Source organism: Rhinolophus hipposideros (genome assembly GCF_964194185.1).
Source record: "Rhinolophus hipposideros genome assembly, chromosome: 21".
Taxonomy (NCBI): domain Eukaryota; kingdom Metazoa; phylum Chordata; class Mammalia; order Chiroptera; family Rhinolophidae; genus Rhinolophus; species Rhinolophus hipposideros.
The window spans coordinates 37,864,624-37,877,265 of record NC_138067.1 but is presented as its reverse complement, the minus strand read 5'-3'; the positions used below and the strand labels follow the sequence as shown (position 1 = coordinate 37,877,265).

Genomic DNA, 12,642 nt, shown 5'->3' with positions numbered 1-12,642 from the left:
ACTGAACCATCTGACCACAGAATCCAGCTTTGGAAGCCAGGGATAGATGAACTTGGGAGACGTGATCCAGAGTTGGGGTCAGACTCAGGGTGTCTGCGGGCCGTTGTGGGAGATGTGAGATGCATACCTTTCTCAGCTTGTCATACTCAATCAGCTCGGGTCTGTGTCGGTGGATCAGGGCATTGAAGGCAAGACCGTCCTTCCAGCTGGGGGAGGAAAGGCAAAGGTCATGAGGGGGCCCACTCGCCGTAATGTGCGTGCGGAAAGGCCCTGGGCACCCACAGCAATGATTGATTCCTGTTGAATGAGGTCGCTCAGTGTGTGAGCCAGGCACTGCAGGTGGCTGAGGACGACTGCTGGAGCTGAGCCGTCTGGTCAAATCCTGGCTCCTCCACTTCCTGTTAGTGTGACTGTGGGCAAGTCCTATCACCTGCTACCTCTGTTTCCATGTCTGCAAATTAGGGATAATAACGGTACCCGCTTCAAGGGTTGTTGTGAGGATTAAATAAGTAAACAGGCAAACACTTAGACCAGTGCCTGACATATGACAATCCTTTATGACTGCTTGGTGCTGGGAGCGCCGTGACCCATGCAGCACTATGCGCGCAAGGCTCCACTGAATGGACAGGCCCCCGAGGGGAGATGGCCCAGCACGGGAAGCCGATGCCTGTGCTATGTGACCTCCGCATCCTCGCTGACCTGCCCCATAGGCTGGATGAATGCCAGGATGTGGCCTGGCATGAGGGTCTTTGTTCAGAGCAGTGACAGCTGGTCATAAGCGAGGCTGGTCACATTCTCCTCTCTGAGATCCTCCACGGGCTTGTTCTTTCGGAGTCAAACTCAACGTCACCTCCTCAGGAAGGCCACCCCTGACCAAGGTACTCTTCAGGTTCCTTTCTATCGCCTCACCCTATTTGGTGGTCCTTGTATAGCACTTCTCACTGTGTAAAATTATGTTGTTGGTTTATCTGCACCTTTGTCAACCACTGGTTCCCTCTGCTGTGATGTAACTTTCCAAGGGGGTAGGGACTCATTTTGGTGCTGCTGTATCCCCATTCTCGGCACGTAGCAGGCACCGCACAGATATTTATTGGCTGACTAAATAAATGAACAAGCAGTGCAGAGAGGACCAGGCAGTCGGTGGCAGGAACTCGAGGGAGGCACTATGTGCTATTAGCAGCACAGCACAATGGAAAAGTCCACAGCGTCCAGTGCCCGAGCCCTGGAGAGCCCAGGGACACAGACGGACCTCTGCGGATCCCATGAGGCTGCATTCTTCATTCTTATGTGTGCCCATCTCTAGTCCATCCATCCCGGGAGGACACCAGAGGCTCAGAGTGGTGAAGTCACAAGGCCAAGTGGGATCTGACCTCAGGACCACCCCCAAAGCCTTGCTCCTAACCAAGCCACACTGCCTCCTGCGACACTGGACCTCGTGTGGCGCTGACTGTGCTTGTGTGTGTTCCAGTGACAGTGGACACGTCTCACTTTCCTCTCTCACCCGAGGGAGAGCAGGCTCACAGCAGGGATGAGCCCTGTTCCTCACGGGGGACAGAGTATATTTTCCCCAACACTCAATTCACTAGCAACTCTAAGGACAGGTCCCTCTTGAGAGGCCAAAACAAAGGAAGAGCTTTGTTGTTGCTTCTGAGGGTCACCCTGCTTGGGGAGGAAGAAGATTCTATAAAGCCTGCCAGACAGCCAGGCCTCACGGCTGCCAGGCCTCACGGCCTCCAGCCCAGGATGGGGAGGCAGCTGCGGCTACCTCCTCCTCAGAGGACGCAGGGACCTTACGATAGGCAACCAGGGACCAGTGGCAGGGAGAGGGATTCCTTGAGGGCCGGCATCTCACAGACTGTGACAAAAGCAGAGGACAAGAGGACAGGTGGGGGGACAGTGCTTCAGGTCCCGGGAAGAGACAAGGGAATGAGTCGGGCTGAGGGGCTCTGGCCAGCTCTCACCTGATGTGGAAGTTCTGCACGTTGACGTTCTTGTACGGGGCCGTCTTCCTCTGGCACCAGAGAAGGAGCCCTTCCTTGGCAGAGGTCTCTGCAAAACACACGAGGACAGTGAGCACTGGCTCACACAAAATCCTCAGAACTCAACCCAGTGGGATCGTACTTTTGGTTCCAGCAGAACCCAGTGGAGAGGCCACCAGACACAACAGCAGCAGCAGTGACAGTAGTAACGGCCCCTCCCATTCCAGACACGGACAGATCTCTACTGATCCTAACCGCCCATCTAAATGCTCGGCTCCAAGAAGCCACTTGCTGGGGTCACCCCAGGAAGTGGCAGTGACAGGACAGTGTCAGGGTCTGAACCTGTGCCATGTTTCTGACCACAAAGCCTGTGCCTTTAACTGCCAGAACACTATGTCACACAGGCCCCAGCCTCTTCTGAACAGAAAGAAGCGCCAGCAAGGCCGTGAGCACCTGGCCCCGCCCACTCAGCCTCTCCCAGATCCCGCAAGGGCTTCAGGGAAGCGCAGTGGGAGGGGCCTAGGCTCTACTGTCTTTAACAGACTGGGAGTGCTATAAGGGCAGGAACACATGGGTCCTGGTCACCGCTGTGGCCTGTCGCCAGAAGCCCCCTCCACATGCCGGTCCAAGTGGCTTTTCTCATCCTGTGCTGCACACAGGTGCTTGCAGGGAAATGATGCAGCTTGTTCCTGGGTGGCTTGGACTGACCCTGGGACCATGGAAGCAAAGGGTGGGGTGCTAACTGGAAACACGCAGGTGCTGACGCTCAGGGGAACCAGACTGAGCCCAACTCTGTCACTAGTGTGCTCTGCGACTCAGGCTCCTTGGCTAACATGGGGCCACTCATGCCCTCTTGACGGTGATGTGAGGCTCCATTGAGATGGAAGCCATGAAAGCTAAGTGTTCTGGGTAGAAACCACAGCTGGCCAGCTGTGAGGGGGACCCCCTTCACCTGTAGCCTGGGCCAGCATCTCCACTAACCACTCCTGAGCAGGGCCAGGCCCAGGAAATAGGGGAGAGCCTCAAGCCTCAAAGCACGAAGACAAACGCCCGAAACCCTAACCGACCGTCTTGCAATAGGGTGGAACGCGGCTGGGGAGGAGGCGGCGCTCTGCTGTCCGCAGGCCCCGGGCTCTTACCTTCCACAGAGATGTCCTGGATGGCGAACCTGAGGATGATGGTCCAGATCATCCCCAGGGTCATCTTTGCATTGCCGTCCACGATCTCTGCAGGCCGGGCGGGGGCGAAGGGTGAGAAGGTTGTTAACCCAGTGAGACCCCCCCACCCCAAGGCCACCTTCCTGAGCCATCTAGAGTTAGCTCTGACCACCCAACAAGCCACCCAGCCTGTCCTCCACCACCCGCACTGGGAGACGTCCTTGAACACTCCGGGAAGCACTGTCCCCAAAGCCTCTGCACACGTGTGTCCTCGGCCACACAGGCCTCTGCCCACCCGGCCAAGTCGTTGTTTTACCCCAGCTCGGCCGGGAGGCTTGTTCCCAACCCTCTGCTGATACCTCCATCGCACCGTGATGGTCACGTCTCCCCTGCAGTGGGTGCACACTGCAACTGTTTGTTGAGAACCTGCCCACTTCCTTCCAACCCGAGTGCTGCCACGTTTCTCCAAGCCACTGGTGTCCCCTCCAGAGCTTGACGCGCTGCCTCCTACGCCCTCCCCTGCAATCCACCCCCACGCAGCAGCTATGGGGGTCCCTTTAAAAGGTGCATCAGATTTGTGTCACTCACCAACTGAAAGCCGCACCGTGCCTAAAATGAAGCCCCGTGTCCTGGAGTCTGGCCTGGGCGACCTAGCGCCATGCTCCCCAAAGACGCTGGCTTGCCAAAGCGCAGTCTCCAGTTGTGCACTTTCGACAAGCCAGACAAGCTCTGCTTTAAGGGCCTCACACCTCCAGTTCACCCACAAAGTGCGTCCCTCAGCTCTTTCCTCAGACGGCCGGTCCTTCCCATCCTGGAAGCCTCTGCTTATACGTCACCTCCCCAAAATGGCTTCTCTGACCACCAGTCTAACGGTGCTCCCTGCGCCCGTCCTCGGGCCTCTCTCCCCAGCACACTGCCCTTCCCCTCACAGCCCGACTGCCACTTGGAAGCATGTATCTGTTTACTTGTTCACTGTCTGCCTCTGCGATCATTTTTGCCTCCCCAGTACCTGGCCCTGGCCCTGGAGAAAGAGACGATGTTGCTTAAGGAAGGGGAGAGCGGGGGCACAAGGACCAGTTGACAGGAACGTGCTTTCTTAGCAAACCGAAAACCAACCTCTCTCAACTTCTGGGGGGAGGGGGAAGGCTCTGGATCACACATTCTTCAGCTTCAGCAACTCAGGGAAAAGTCATTCCTGCAACACTCAGGGCACCACCGTGTGTCTATTGCTGGGTGACAGGAGAGCAAGTGGCCTCACCCTGGAGAAGTCTGTCAGCCAGACACGCCTTTGGCAGTCCTCTAAATGCCTTCTGCCCCCACGCACGCAGCATACCAGATGCAAGGAGAGTGGGGGGCGAATGGAGGGACACTTCAAGAGACCTTGCTCACTGACCCTCAAGAACAGAAAACTCTAGGATGGGCTTGACTTGAAAAGGAGGTATACTGGTCACCCAGACGATGGGGCCCACCCTCCCCAAGGACATACACAACAGGAAAGGGTAGGGGGGCTCTGTTAACCACAAAGGACAAGCTCCCCACAGTGAAGCTATGGGGCGAGGGCAGCTTTCAGCTTTAGTTTCAGGATAAGGAAATATGCACAGCCTGCTGCCTGGAAGCAGGGGAAAGACAGAATGTCCGCCAGTCCTTTCCTAGGGCTAAGAACCCCAGACCCGGAAACCAGTCAGAGCCTTCCCAGTGTGGGGCAAAGGTGGTGATTTACTCAGGCAAGCTATGCTGCGCTTCTCCCAAGTGCCAGACAACCAGAGCCAGGGGGGCAATCTGGAGAGGAGGCCACAGAGCCCACCCCCAGCCGGTTACACAGGAGAAGCTGGCCACGGAGGGCTTAGCGAGTTCCTGTAGGGAAGAAGACCGCTTCTCTCATGACACATCCACCAGCTGCTTCGCGGACCTGCAGCTGTGCCTCCAACTCCTGTCCCCCCATAACCCCCACAAGGAAGCCACATTCCTGCACCTGCCTAGATCATGTGGTGGGATAGGGAAATGGGGCAGGGTGGGGCTGAGCTTCTCAGGTATTCCAAAGCCTTCAGAATGTCTCCAGGAGGCTGCCCTCCAGCTTTGTCCCAAGGCCCGATGGTCACAGGGATTGGGAGTGAACCAATTCGGGCAAGAACAGAGAACATTTTTAGACTGAGTTTTTCTCCAAATGAAAACTGATGACTGCCACGGGTCTCTCCTCTAACCCCTTTTGCATTTGCAGGCTAGCATTTGAGCAAAATAAATGCAGCTGTGAGAAGCAGAAGGCTGGAATGCAGCCAGGAGGAAAAGATCCATGCAAGGACAGAAAAGTCTCAGGGCCTGATTGAATTTTTGGGTTTGATTTTTTTAAACAAACACCAACCACCTCGACTGTGGCATGCAAGGCTTGGCACCCCTCTCCCAGAGAGGTCCCGGGTGGGGGCAGAGCCTTGGAACTCAGTACAGGCACTCTGGCCTAGAGTCTTGGCCAAATTCTCAGAGCCCTGTCATTAACGGCAATTAGTTTTCTTTGTTATTCTAAAAGCTGGGACAACATGGATGTCAGGATGTAGGAAACGCTGCTCTTACTAATGAGCAGAACTCTGAGCCCAGGCTACTGGGACACCGCTGGGCTCCATCAGACCTCACCGAGTCCCCAGAAGTGCCTGGGAGCTCACGACAAGAGCTTGGTGCCTGGTGCTCCAGGGAGAAGGCCTGGAGTAGAGGCTCCCAGGTCTGGGAATCCCCGCGGGGCACAGGAGGATCCTGGGGATGAAGTAAGAGGCCAAATTCTCACAGGCCGCGCAGCCAGCAGAGTCTGGTCACCGACCTTTGGACTCGCACTCCCTGCCCCAGAGCCCTGACACCACTGGGCTTCGAGTGCTCTTCTCTCCTCCGCAAACCTTCCTGCCCACAGATACCAGGGGGAGCCTAAGGGCAAAGGTGCTCTTGGGAAAGGTGTCTCTCAGGCCCAAGGAGGGCGAGTGAGGGCATCCAGGGTCCCAGTCAAAGTCATTTCTCTCCCTGCAGAAGAAGCCTGCCCTGGAGTCCCCAGTCTTGGACTGGATTATCCTGTAGGTGGAGGGGAATGGGAGCTTGTGGGCCCAGCGTCACACTGAGGGAGCCACTGTAGCTCAGGATATATTGGGTTCTAAGCACCCCAAGGGCTCTGCCACCAACACTACTTTTGATCAGAAAACCGAGGTTGGACCTCGGAGCCCGCAGGTCAGGAACTGAGCGGTCCCATCCAAGCTCACCTTCCGCCCCAATGGAGACCAGCTTGACTCCTTTGCTGGCGATGAAATCCAGTGCTTTGTTCACATTGTTGATTTTGTGCACTCTCATCTTGCCCCGCTCCGGCTTTGGTAACCGCTCCCCTGAGAAAGTGGGGGAGAAGAGAAGCGTTAGGGTTCCCACTGCTCTCTGAACCAGCTGCCACGGCACGCTGGTCCCACCCAACACACCCATGCTCAGAGGGCTACTGCAGCCATTAAAAGCCTCACTCTTCTTAGCAGCAACAGGATGGGGTGGGCCACACCCGGGGGACCCGCTGTGACAGGGCCACCTGTCCCACGTGTGGGCTGCTCGCCATTGGAGAGGAGCCTCACCTGAAATGACCTCCAGGAGGAGCATGAGCTTGAGGCCGTCCCGGAAGTCCTCGTCGATGTTCTCGATCTGTGTGCCGGCCTTCCGCAGGTGGGAGTTGCACCAGGCTGTGAAGGTCTGGGGAGGCAGTGCAGAGAGGGCCGAGAGGGTCAGCATGGCTGCGGGGGCTTCTAGCAAAGGGGCTGGGCCATGGCCTTGGGCTCTACCCTTTATAAACACTGTCTCAGATCTTTACAGTGACCCAGGCAGGTAGATCTGAGGAAACTGAGGCTCAGGGTAGTTAACAGACCCACCGCATAACCACCTGGTAGACAAGCAGCAGAGTGCGGATTAGAACCCAAGTCTGCCACCCTTGGAGCAAGTGCTCTCTCTGCGACACCCTGAGGGAGCCGGCACACGTAGCAGACAGAGGTGCCACAGCCTGTCACCTGCTCGTTCAGTCACGCAAACTTGACTGAGTGCCAGGCCCAAGTGTGGAAACAAGAGGCAGGGGCCCTGCTCTCATGGAGTTTACATTCTTTTGGACAGACAACAGCCAGCCTTCATCCACCTGGTGGGCAGACTAGACCATGTGTCCCAGCTGGCACTGTGTCCCCCCATCCCTCAGGTAGGAGCTCAAACAGCAAAATATTTCCCCCTTGCTGGCAGGGGTGAGCTGGGACAGGAAAGCTGTCAGAAGAGAAAAGGCTCCTATAAAGTCCAGGGGTTTCCTCCAGTCAGCCCCTGGAGCACCTCCCCTGCAGGCCGGGAACACAGAGCCTCTACCCCTGAGCACGCCCCAGTTTGTTTCCCTACAGGCCACATGCCCTCTGTTCCCTGGGGAACATGCCACACCCTAGCTTTCCAAATCTTAACATCAATGTATCTTAGAGGGTGCTACAAGGCAAGTGGGAGGCAGGCACCCACGCCAGGGTCAGGCAGCTCTGTCTGAGGAGGAAGTTTCTGTGGGTCACAGGCCATGAGGAGGCTGGAAGGTGAAAGGGCGTTTGCAGGTCGAGAGCGCCACAGACAACAAGCCCAAATCCCAAACCCGGAACACCCAAGTACAGAGCACTGGGCCTCCTGGTGGTGACCCACCACTCAGCCCCGTGCTGGCTGGGGCACGTTATCAGGCATCAGTGCCAGGGAAGCACGTCACATCAGTTAAGGTGGACATGCCCAGACGCCTTCTGGGAAAACTGGCCCACTCCACCTCGCGCAGCAGGGTCTGGGAAAAACCCAGCGCCTGTTTCTCATAGGAGCCCGGCAGCCGACCCTGCTTATTCTGCAGGGACCAGCATGCACGTGGGCAGACAGCCAGGAAAGCACAAGAGAGCACTCCGCGCCCGGCGCAGGCAGAGGCCACGTAGGGGGCGAGGGGCTTCCAAGGAGCCTCTGGCCAAGCACCATGTGTTTTGATGACTGCCACCGTCCTGCTCATTCAGAGACTCAACACAGGGCCCTTCCCAGACAAAGAAGCCACCTAATTAACACGCTGTGCCAATGGGGACCACATGAGGTTTCCTTCCAAAGGCAAGCAGAGGGAGGGAGGGGTACACAACAACCTGCTGGTGGGCCGGGGTTTCCCCCTCAGCTTCTCACCAACACGAAGGCGAGTTCCTCTGCATGGGAGACAGAGGCCCCCTTCCTGCGTGAGACTGTTCCCTCAGCTAAGGATGCCTTTGCCCTGCTCCTGCCTGGCCTTAGCCGGCACCGTCCCCTCCCTCAAAATCAGCCCAAAGGCCAACTCCTCCAGGACGCCCAAAACTACTTGCTTGCCCCAACCCAGTTCTGACCTGGATGTCGCCTCCTCTTTGCAGATCTCTGGTGTCTTATCAGTTATGCACTGTCTTCTGCTCCCATACCATGAGCTACTTTGAGCTCTGGCCACCAAGCAGGTTCTCATTAAGGAACGTAAGAATTTACCTTCCCTATCTCATTTCCCACGCTTCCCCTGTACAACTCTGAATTCAGGCAAAGCAGGGCTAGACTGCTGGTTACACCACCCACATGGGCAAGTTACCCAACCTTCCTACAGTGTTTTCTCATTGGTAATGTGGTGACGAAGATACGACCTAGGTCACAGCCAGTGTGAAGATTCAAGGAGACAATGCCCGCAGAGCGCATAGCAAGTGCCCAATAAACGGCAGTTCTCGCGATGTCCCGTGCCTCCCAGAATCCCCTCCTCTCCTGAAATCCCACCGCCTCCTCCACAGAGAGCTTTCTCTGTGCCCTGCTGGCCCACGCCGGCACACTCAGCATCGGGGGGACCTTCTCCAGTGGCTTTGGCTCTCACTGGAGGCCCCGTGCATATGTGCACACTGTCAGAGGGTTAGGGATTACCTCCCATCCCACAGGCCTTTAAATGCCCAAAGCACCGGCGGCTTCGGTGCTGGGCAGTGAGCAGGTGTGCAGCTCGGCAGCCCTGCAAAGCGAGGGCAGCAGCAGGCCAGGCTGGGGCAGGAAGCAGCAGGGAATGCTGGGCTTCTGCTCTTGCATGTGCCCCAAATATGCCACCGGGCAGCAAAGTGGCCAATCACACCCCACGGCTGAGGATGCAAGAGGTAAAGTCGTGGAGGGCACGTCCCCGCAGCTGCTGGGCCGAGGCCCAGGCACCTGGTCTGCAGGCAGGGCGACCACCTCAGTCTGCCTGGGCTGTGCCTGCGTGCTCCGAAGGGGCAGAGGCCTGGGTCTGAAGGCCGGCTCCTCAGCTTGCTTGTTTAGTTCCCAACCACGTGACCTCACCTACGTACACCTCAGTTTCCTTCTCTGCAGGGAAAACTTCTCAGACGCTATGTCCTGTAGTTGCGGTAAGGATTAACTGGGTGGTGGGGGGATGCTTTAAAGCCTCTGACACCGTGCCGGCCTACGTGCCAGGTGAACTGTGTGCGCACACGCTCACCACTGCTTCCCCCTCTGCAAAGACCCTTCCCCCACCTCATGGTTGGGAAGGGAACCAAGATTGCAGGAGCCGCTCTCAACATGGTGCCTACTCCGACCTGTGGAGGCTTTGAACAAACCTGGCCTCACTGGGTTCGGGCCATCCAGCCTCACAAGAGGAGGTCACTGCACTACCCACCAGTCGCATCGCTGCACCTTTGCTCATCTTGTCTGGGCAGTAAACACGAGCTCTGGCTTGGGGCTCCCACAGACCTGGGTTCCAATCTTGCCTCTGCCACTGAGGCCACCTGCCGGCGGGGAAACCTTGGGCAAGCAATGAGCCTCCGCTTCCTTGGTGAGGAAATAAAGACAATAATCTCTTCCCTTAAATGAAGATTAAACAAAATAACGCGAGTAAACCACTTAGGACTGTGCCCAGGCATAGATGAAATACTCAGCATTACACACATGTCAAGGAAAGGTCTGTTTTTAATTAAGTGGTAACTCGGTCACGTACTTCTGCCTCCCTGCCTGGAAGCAGGCGGAGTCCCAAGCAGAACACAGAGCAGGTACCTGGGGAGAATATCCACCCGCCTGGCCCACGTGGTGACAACTTCCTCCTGAGCCTGACAGACACAAAAGGGGGACTCCACCGACAACCCCACACCTTCACTCCATGCCCTGCTTGGCCTCGTTTTCTCCTCCTGGAAGACGAGGGGCGTCCACTGACACTGGAGACTCAAGGAACCCTGAGCTCTGGGCAAGGAGAGCGTGACCTCGTGAGGCCATCCTCAGAGAACAAGTCAACCATGGATGGCCACTCCTCCATGCAGCGTGACTGGTGAGTAGGTGCCGGAATTTGAATGGGACATTAAAAATTCATAGCTTTTTCTAGTTGGTTACAAAAATGACATTCTGCTTATCCACTTCCTCTCCCTACCGCGTTTAGACTAAGATGTGGGGCGGGTAGTGCGGAGGGGTGGTTTCTGCAGACGGAGGCCTCATGCACCCAATGCACCCCCCCCATGCAAAATTGTCAGTCTGACTGCCAACAAGTCCCACTTGCTCCCACTGCCCCAGGCCACCCGGGGTACATAGCCATTTCCTCGACAAGCTTGTGAACCCAGGGCCAGGCCCTGTGCCGAGTACATAACTGAGCCCAAGCAGGCACAGGCTGCATGCTATGGAGCGCCCAGTCTGATGAGGGCGAGGAGCCCCTTAAGCAAAGGACTCAACTACAGAGGGAAGAGTGGTAATAGTAACAACTGCAGCAGACGCTTCTACATAGCGAAGTAGGCATCGGGCACTGTTCTAGGCACTTTGTCATGTATCAACTTCTCTCATCCTCAGAACTCTCTTCTAAGGTACGTGCTATTATTGCTCCATTTTATAGATGAGGAAACCAAGGGTCTGAGAAGTGGCGTGGCTTACTCACAGGTAGTCACACACCTGGCAGAGTCCCAGAGCTGGATTTAAAGCCAGGAAGTGAGCTCAGAGGCCACGCTCTGAGGTATTGTGCTGCACCTGTCCTCCTCCCTCACACCCCCAGACGAGGAGCTAGAGAGAGGCTTCCGACAGCTCCTGAGCTAGTGGTAGGGCAGACACGGGGAGGCTTCCCTCAGGAGGTGATTCTCCAACTCTGATCTGACTGAGAAAGCGTTAACAATACAAAAATAAGGGAGGCTTTCCAGATATGGGCAACAGCGTGTGCAAAGAGCACGTTGGAGAGAGGAAAGGGAGGGGGGAGTAAAATGTGCCGGGAAGCAGGCAGGGCCAGCCTCATGGGGCCTTCAAAAGGTCACGCTGGCTGCTGCTGCATGAGGATTGAACCGAAGGGGACAAGGGTCAGTGTGGGATGACCAAGAAAGAGGCTGAACAGCCCCGAGAGAAAGTTGGCAGGAGGAAGAAGGCAGAGGAGTGATGGTGGAGACGCTGACGATCGTGACCGAGAAATGCCAGCTCAAGGTTTCGATTTCATTTGGGAGGGCCCAGAGCTACTGGCCTCTGTGGGAGGAGGGAAAAGCAAAAGCATTGAGTGCACCTGGGTTTTCTTATCAAGGGTCATTTTCCAGGGCCAGGACTGACTGAGCGGCTGCCGTCCCCAGGGCCTCACCTAAGAGGCACTCAATGCATTCACCTGGCCGACAAATCCCGACATGGAACCGCATTAGGTCCAGCACGGGAGGAAGCAAAACAGACACAGAATTGACATTCTGACGAGGGGAGCGGGCATGCTAAAGGTAATTATACAACAGCTGCTAATTGCTAGTTCTTACTGTTTACACACAGTAACTCTAAAACCTCCAACCCCTCATCATGTGACATATCATCATCTCCATTTTACAGCCAAGAAAACTGAGGCAGGGAGAAGTGATGTGTCTTAAGGGCACACAGGTGATCAGCACAAACATGGGGCAGGTACTCATGCCACAACATCTGAGAGGAATGCCAGGTAGCAGCCTGGCAAAGCACAGCCAGCAGAACCAGGTCAACAAGGGCTCCGGCCCCATCTGTCCCTGAGCTGGAGGCGAGCGAGCTCACAGAGCCAGGCAGGTAGGCAGAGCTGTGCCTCCAAATGCTCGCCTGCTTCTTAAAGGGTGGCCTGTGCCATATGGGAGGCAGGCATGATGCCAATGGTGACGCCGCTGCGCCCAGCCTGTCCCTGTCATCCTGGGGAGGGAGCTCACACCCAGCCCTTGACCTATCTAGGGAGGAAGGATGTGGACTCGTCTGTCTTTGAGAACACACGTGAACAAAACCACAAAGCGCCTCCCAAACTTGCCTCTGCACACTGGCAGCCTGTTAGAGATTCCTTTCTTGTTGCTAAAATAGCACAGGGTGAGTGGGGCGAATGGGAGGGTGGGAGGAGAGAGAAAGAGGAGCTTGTTGGTGTGTTTGGGATCCATGGTCACCACTCCCTGTGCAGAGGCCCAGGCCCCGCAGGGACGGCACCAGAGAAAGCAAGCTTCCGAGGGGCTGCAGAGCCGTTTCTGCTTTGTCACTCTATACGTGGGGGAGGGAGAGGCGGCTGGCATCCCTGGCCATAAAGTCCTTCCTGTGTCACA

The 12,642-nt window shown here is 56.4% G+C and overlaps 1 protein-coding gene across 7 annotated transcripts in view; it reads right to left on the bottom strand.

The window, feature by feature from the left end:
- Positions 1–12,642, bottom strand: part of ACTN4 (actinin alpha 4) — a 70,533-nt gene that overhangs the window by 21,094 nt on the left and 36,797 nt on the right. For all 7 annotated transcript variants that reach the window (XR_013992166.1, XM_081031978.1, XM_081031979.1 and 4 more), the window contains exons 2-6: positions 6,721–6,835; positions 6,370–6,489; positions 3,119–3,205; positions 1,962–2,049; positions 128–206 (exon numbers count right to left, since the gene is read on the bottom strand). Coding sequence is in view for 6 of the 7 variants with exons in the window: in XM_081031978.1 (XP_080888104.1) it covers positions 128–206; positions 1,962–2,049; positions 3,119–3,205; positions 6,370–6,489; positions 6,721–6,835 (489 nt within the window). In the remaining variant the exon portion in view is untranslated. The remainder of the gene's footprint in view (positions 1–127; positions 207–1,961; positions 2,050–3,118; positions 3,206–6,369; positions 6,490–6,720; positions 6,836–12,642) is intronic.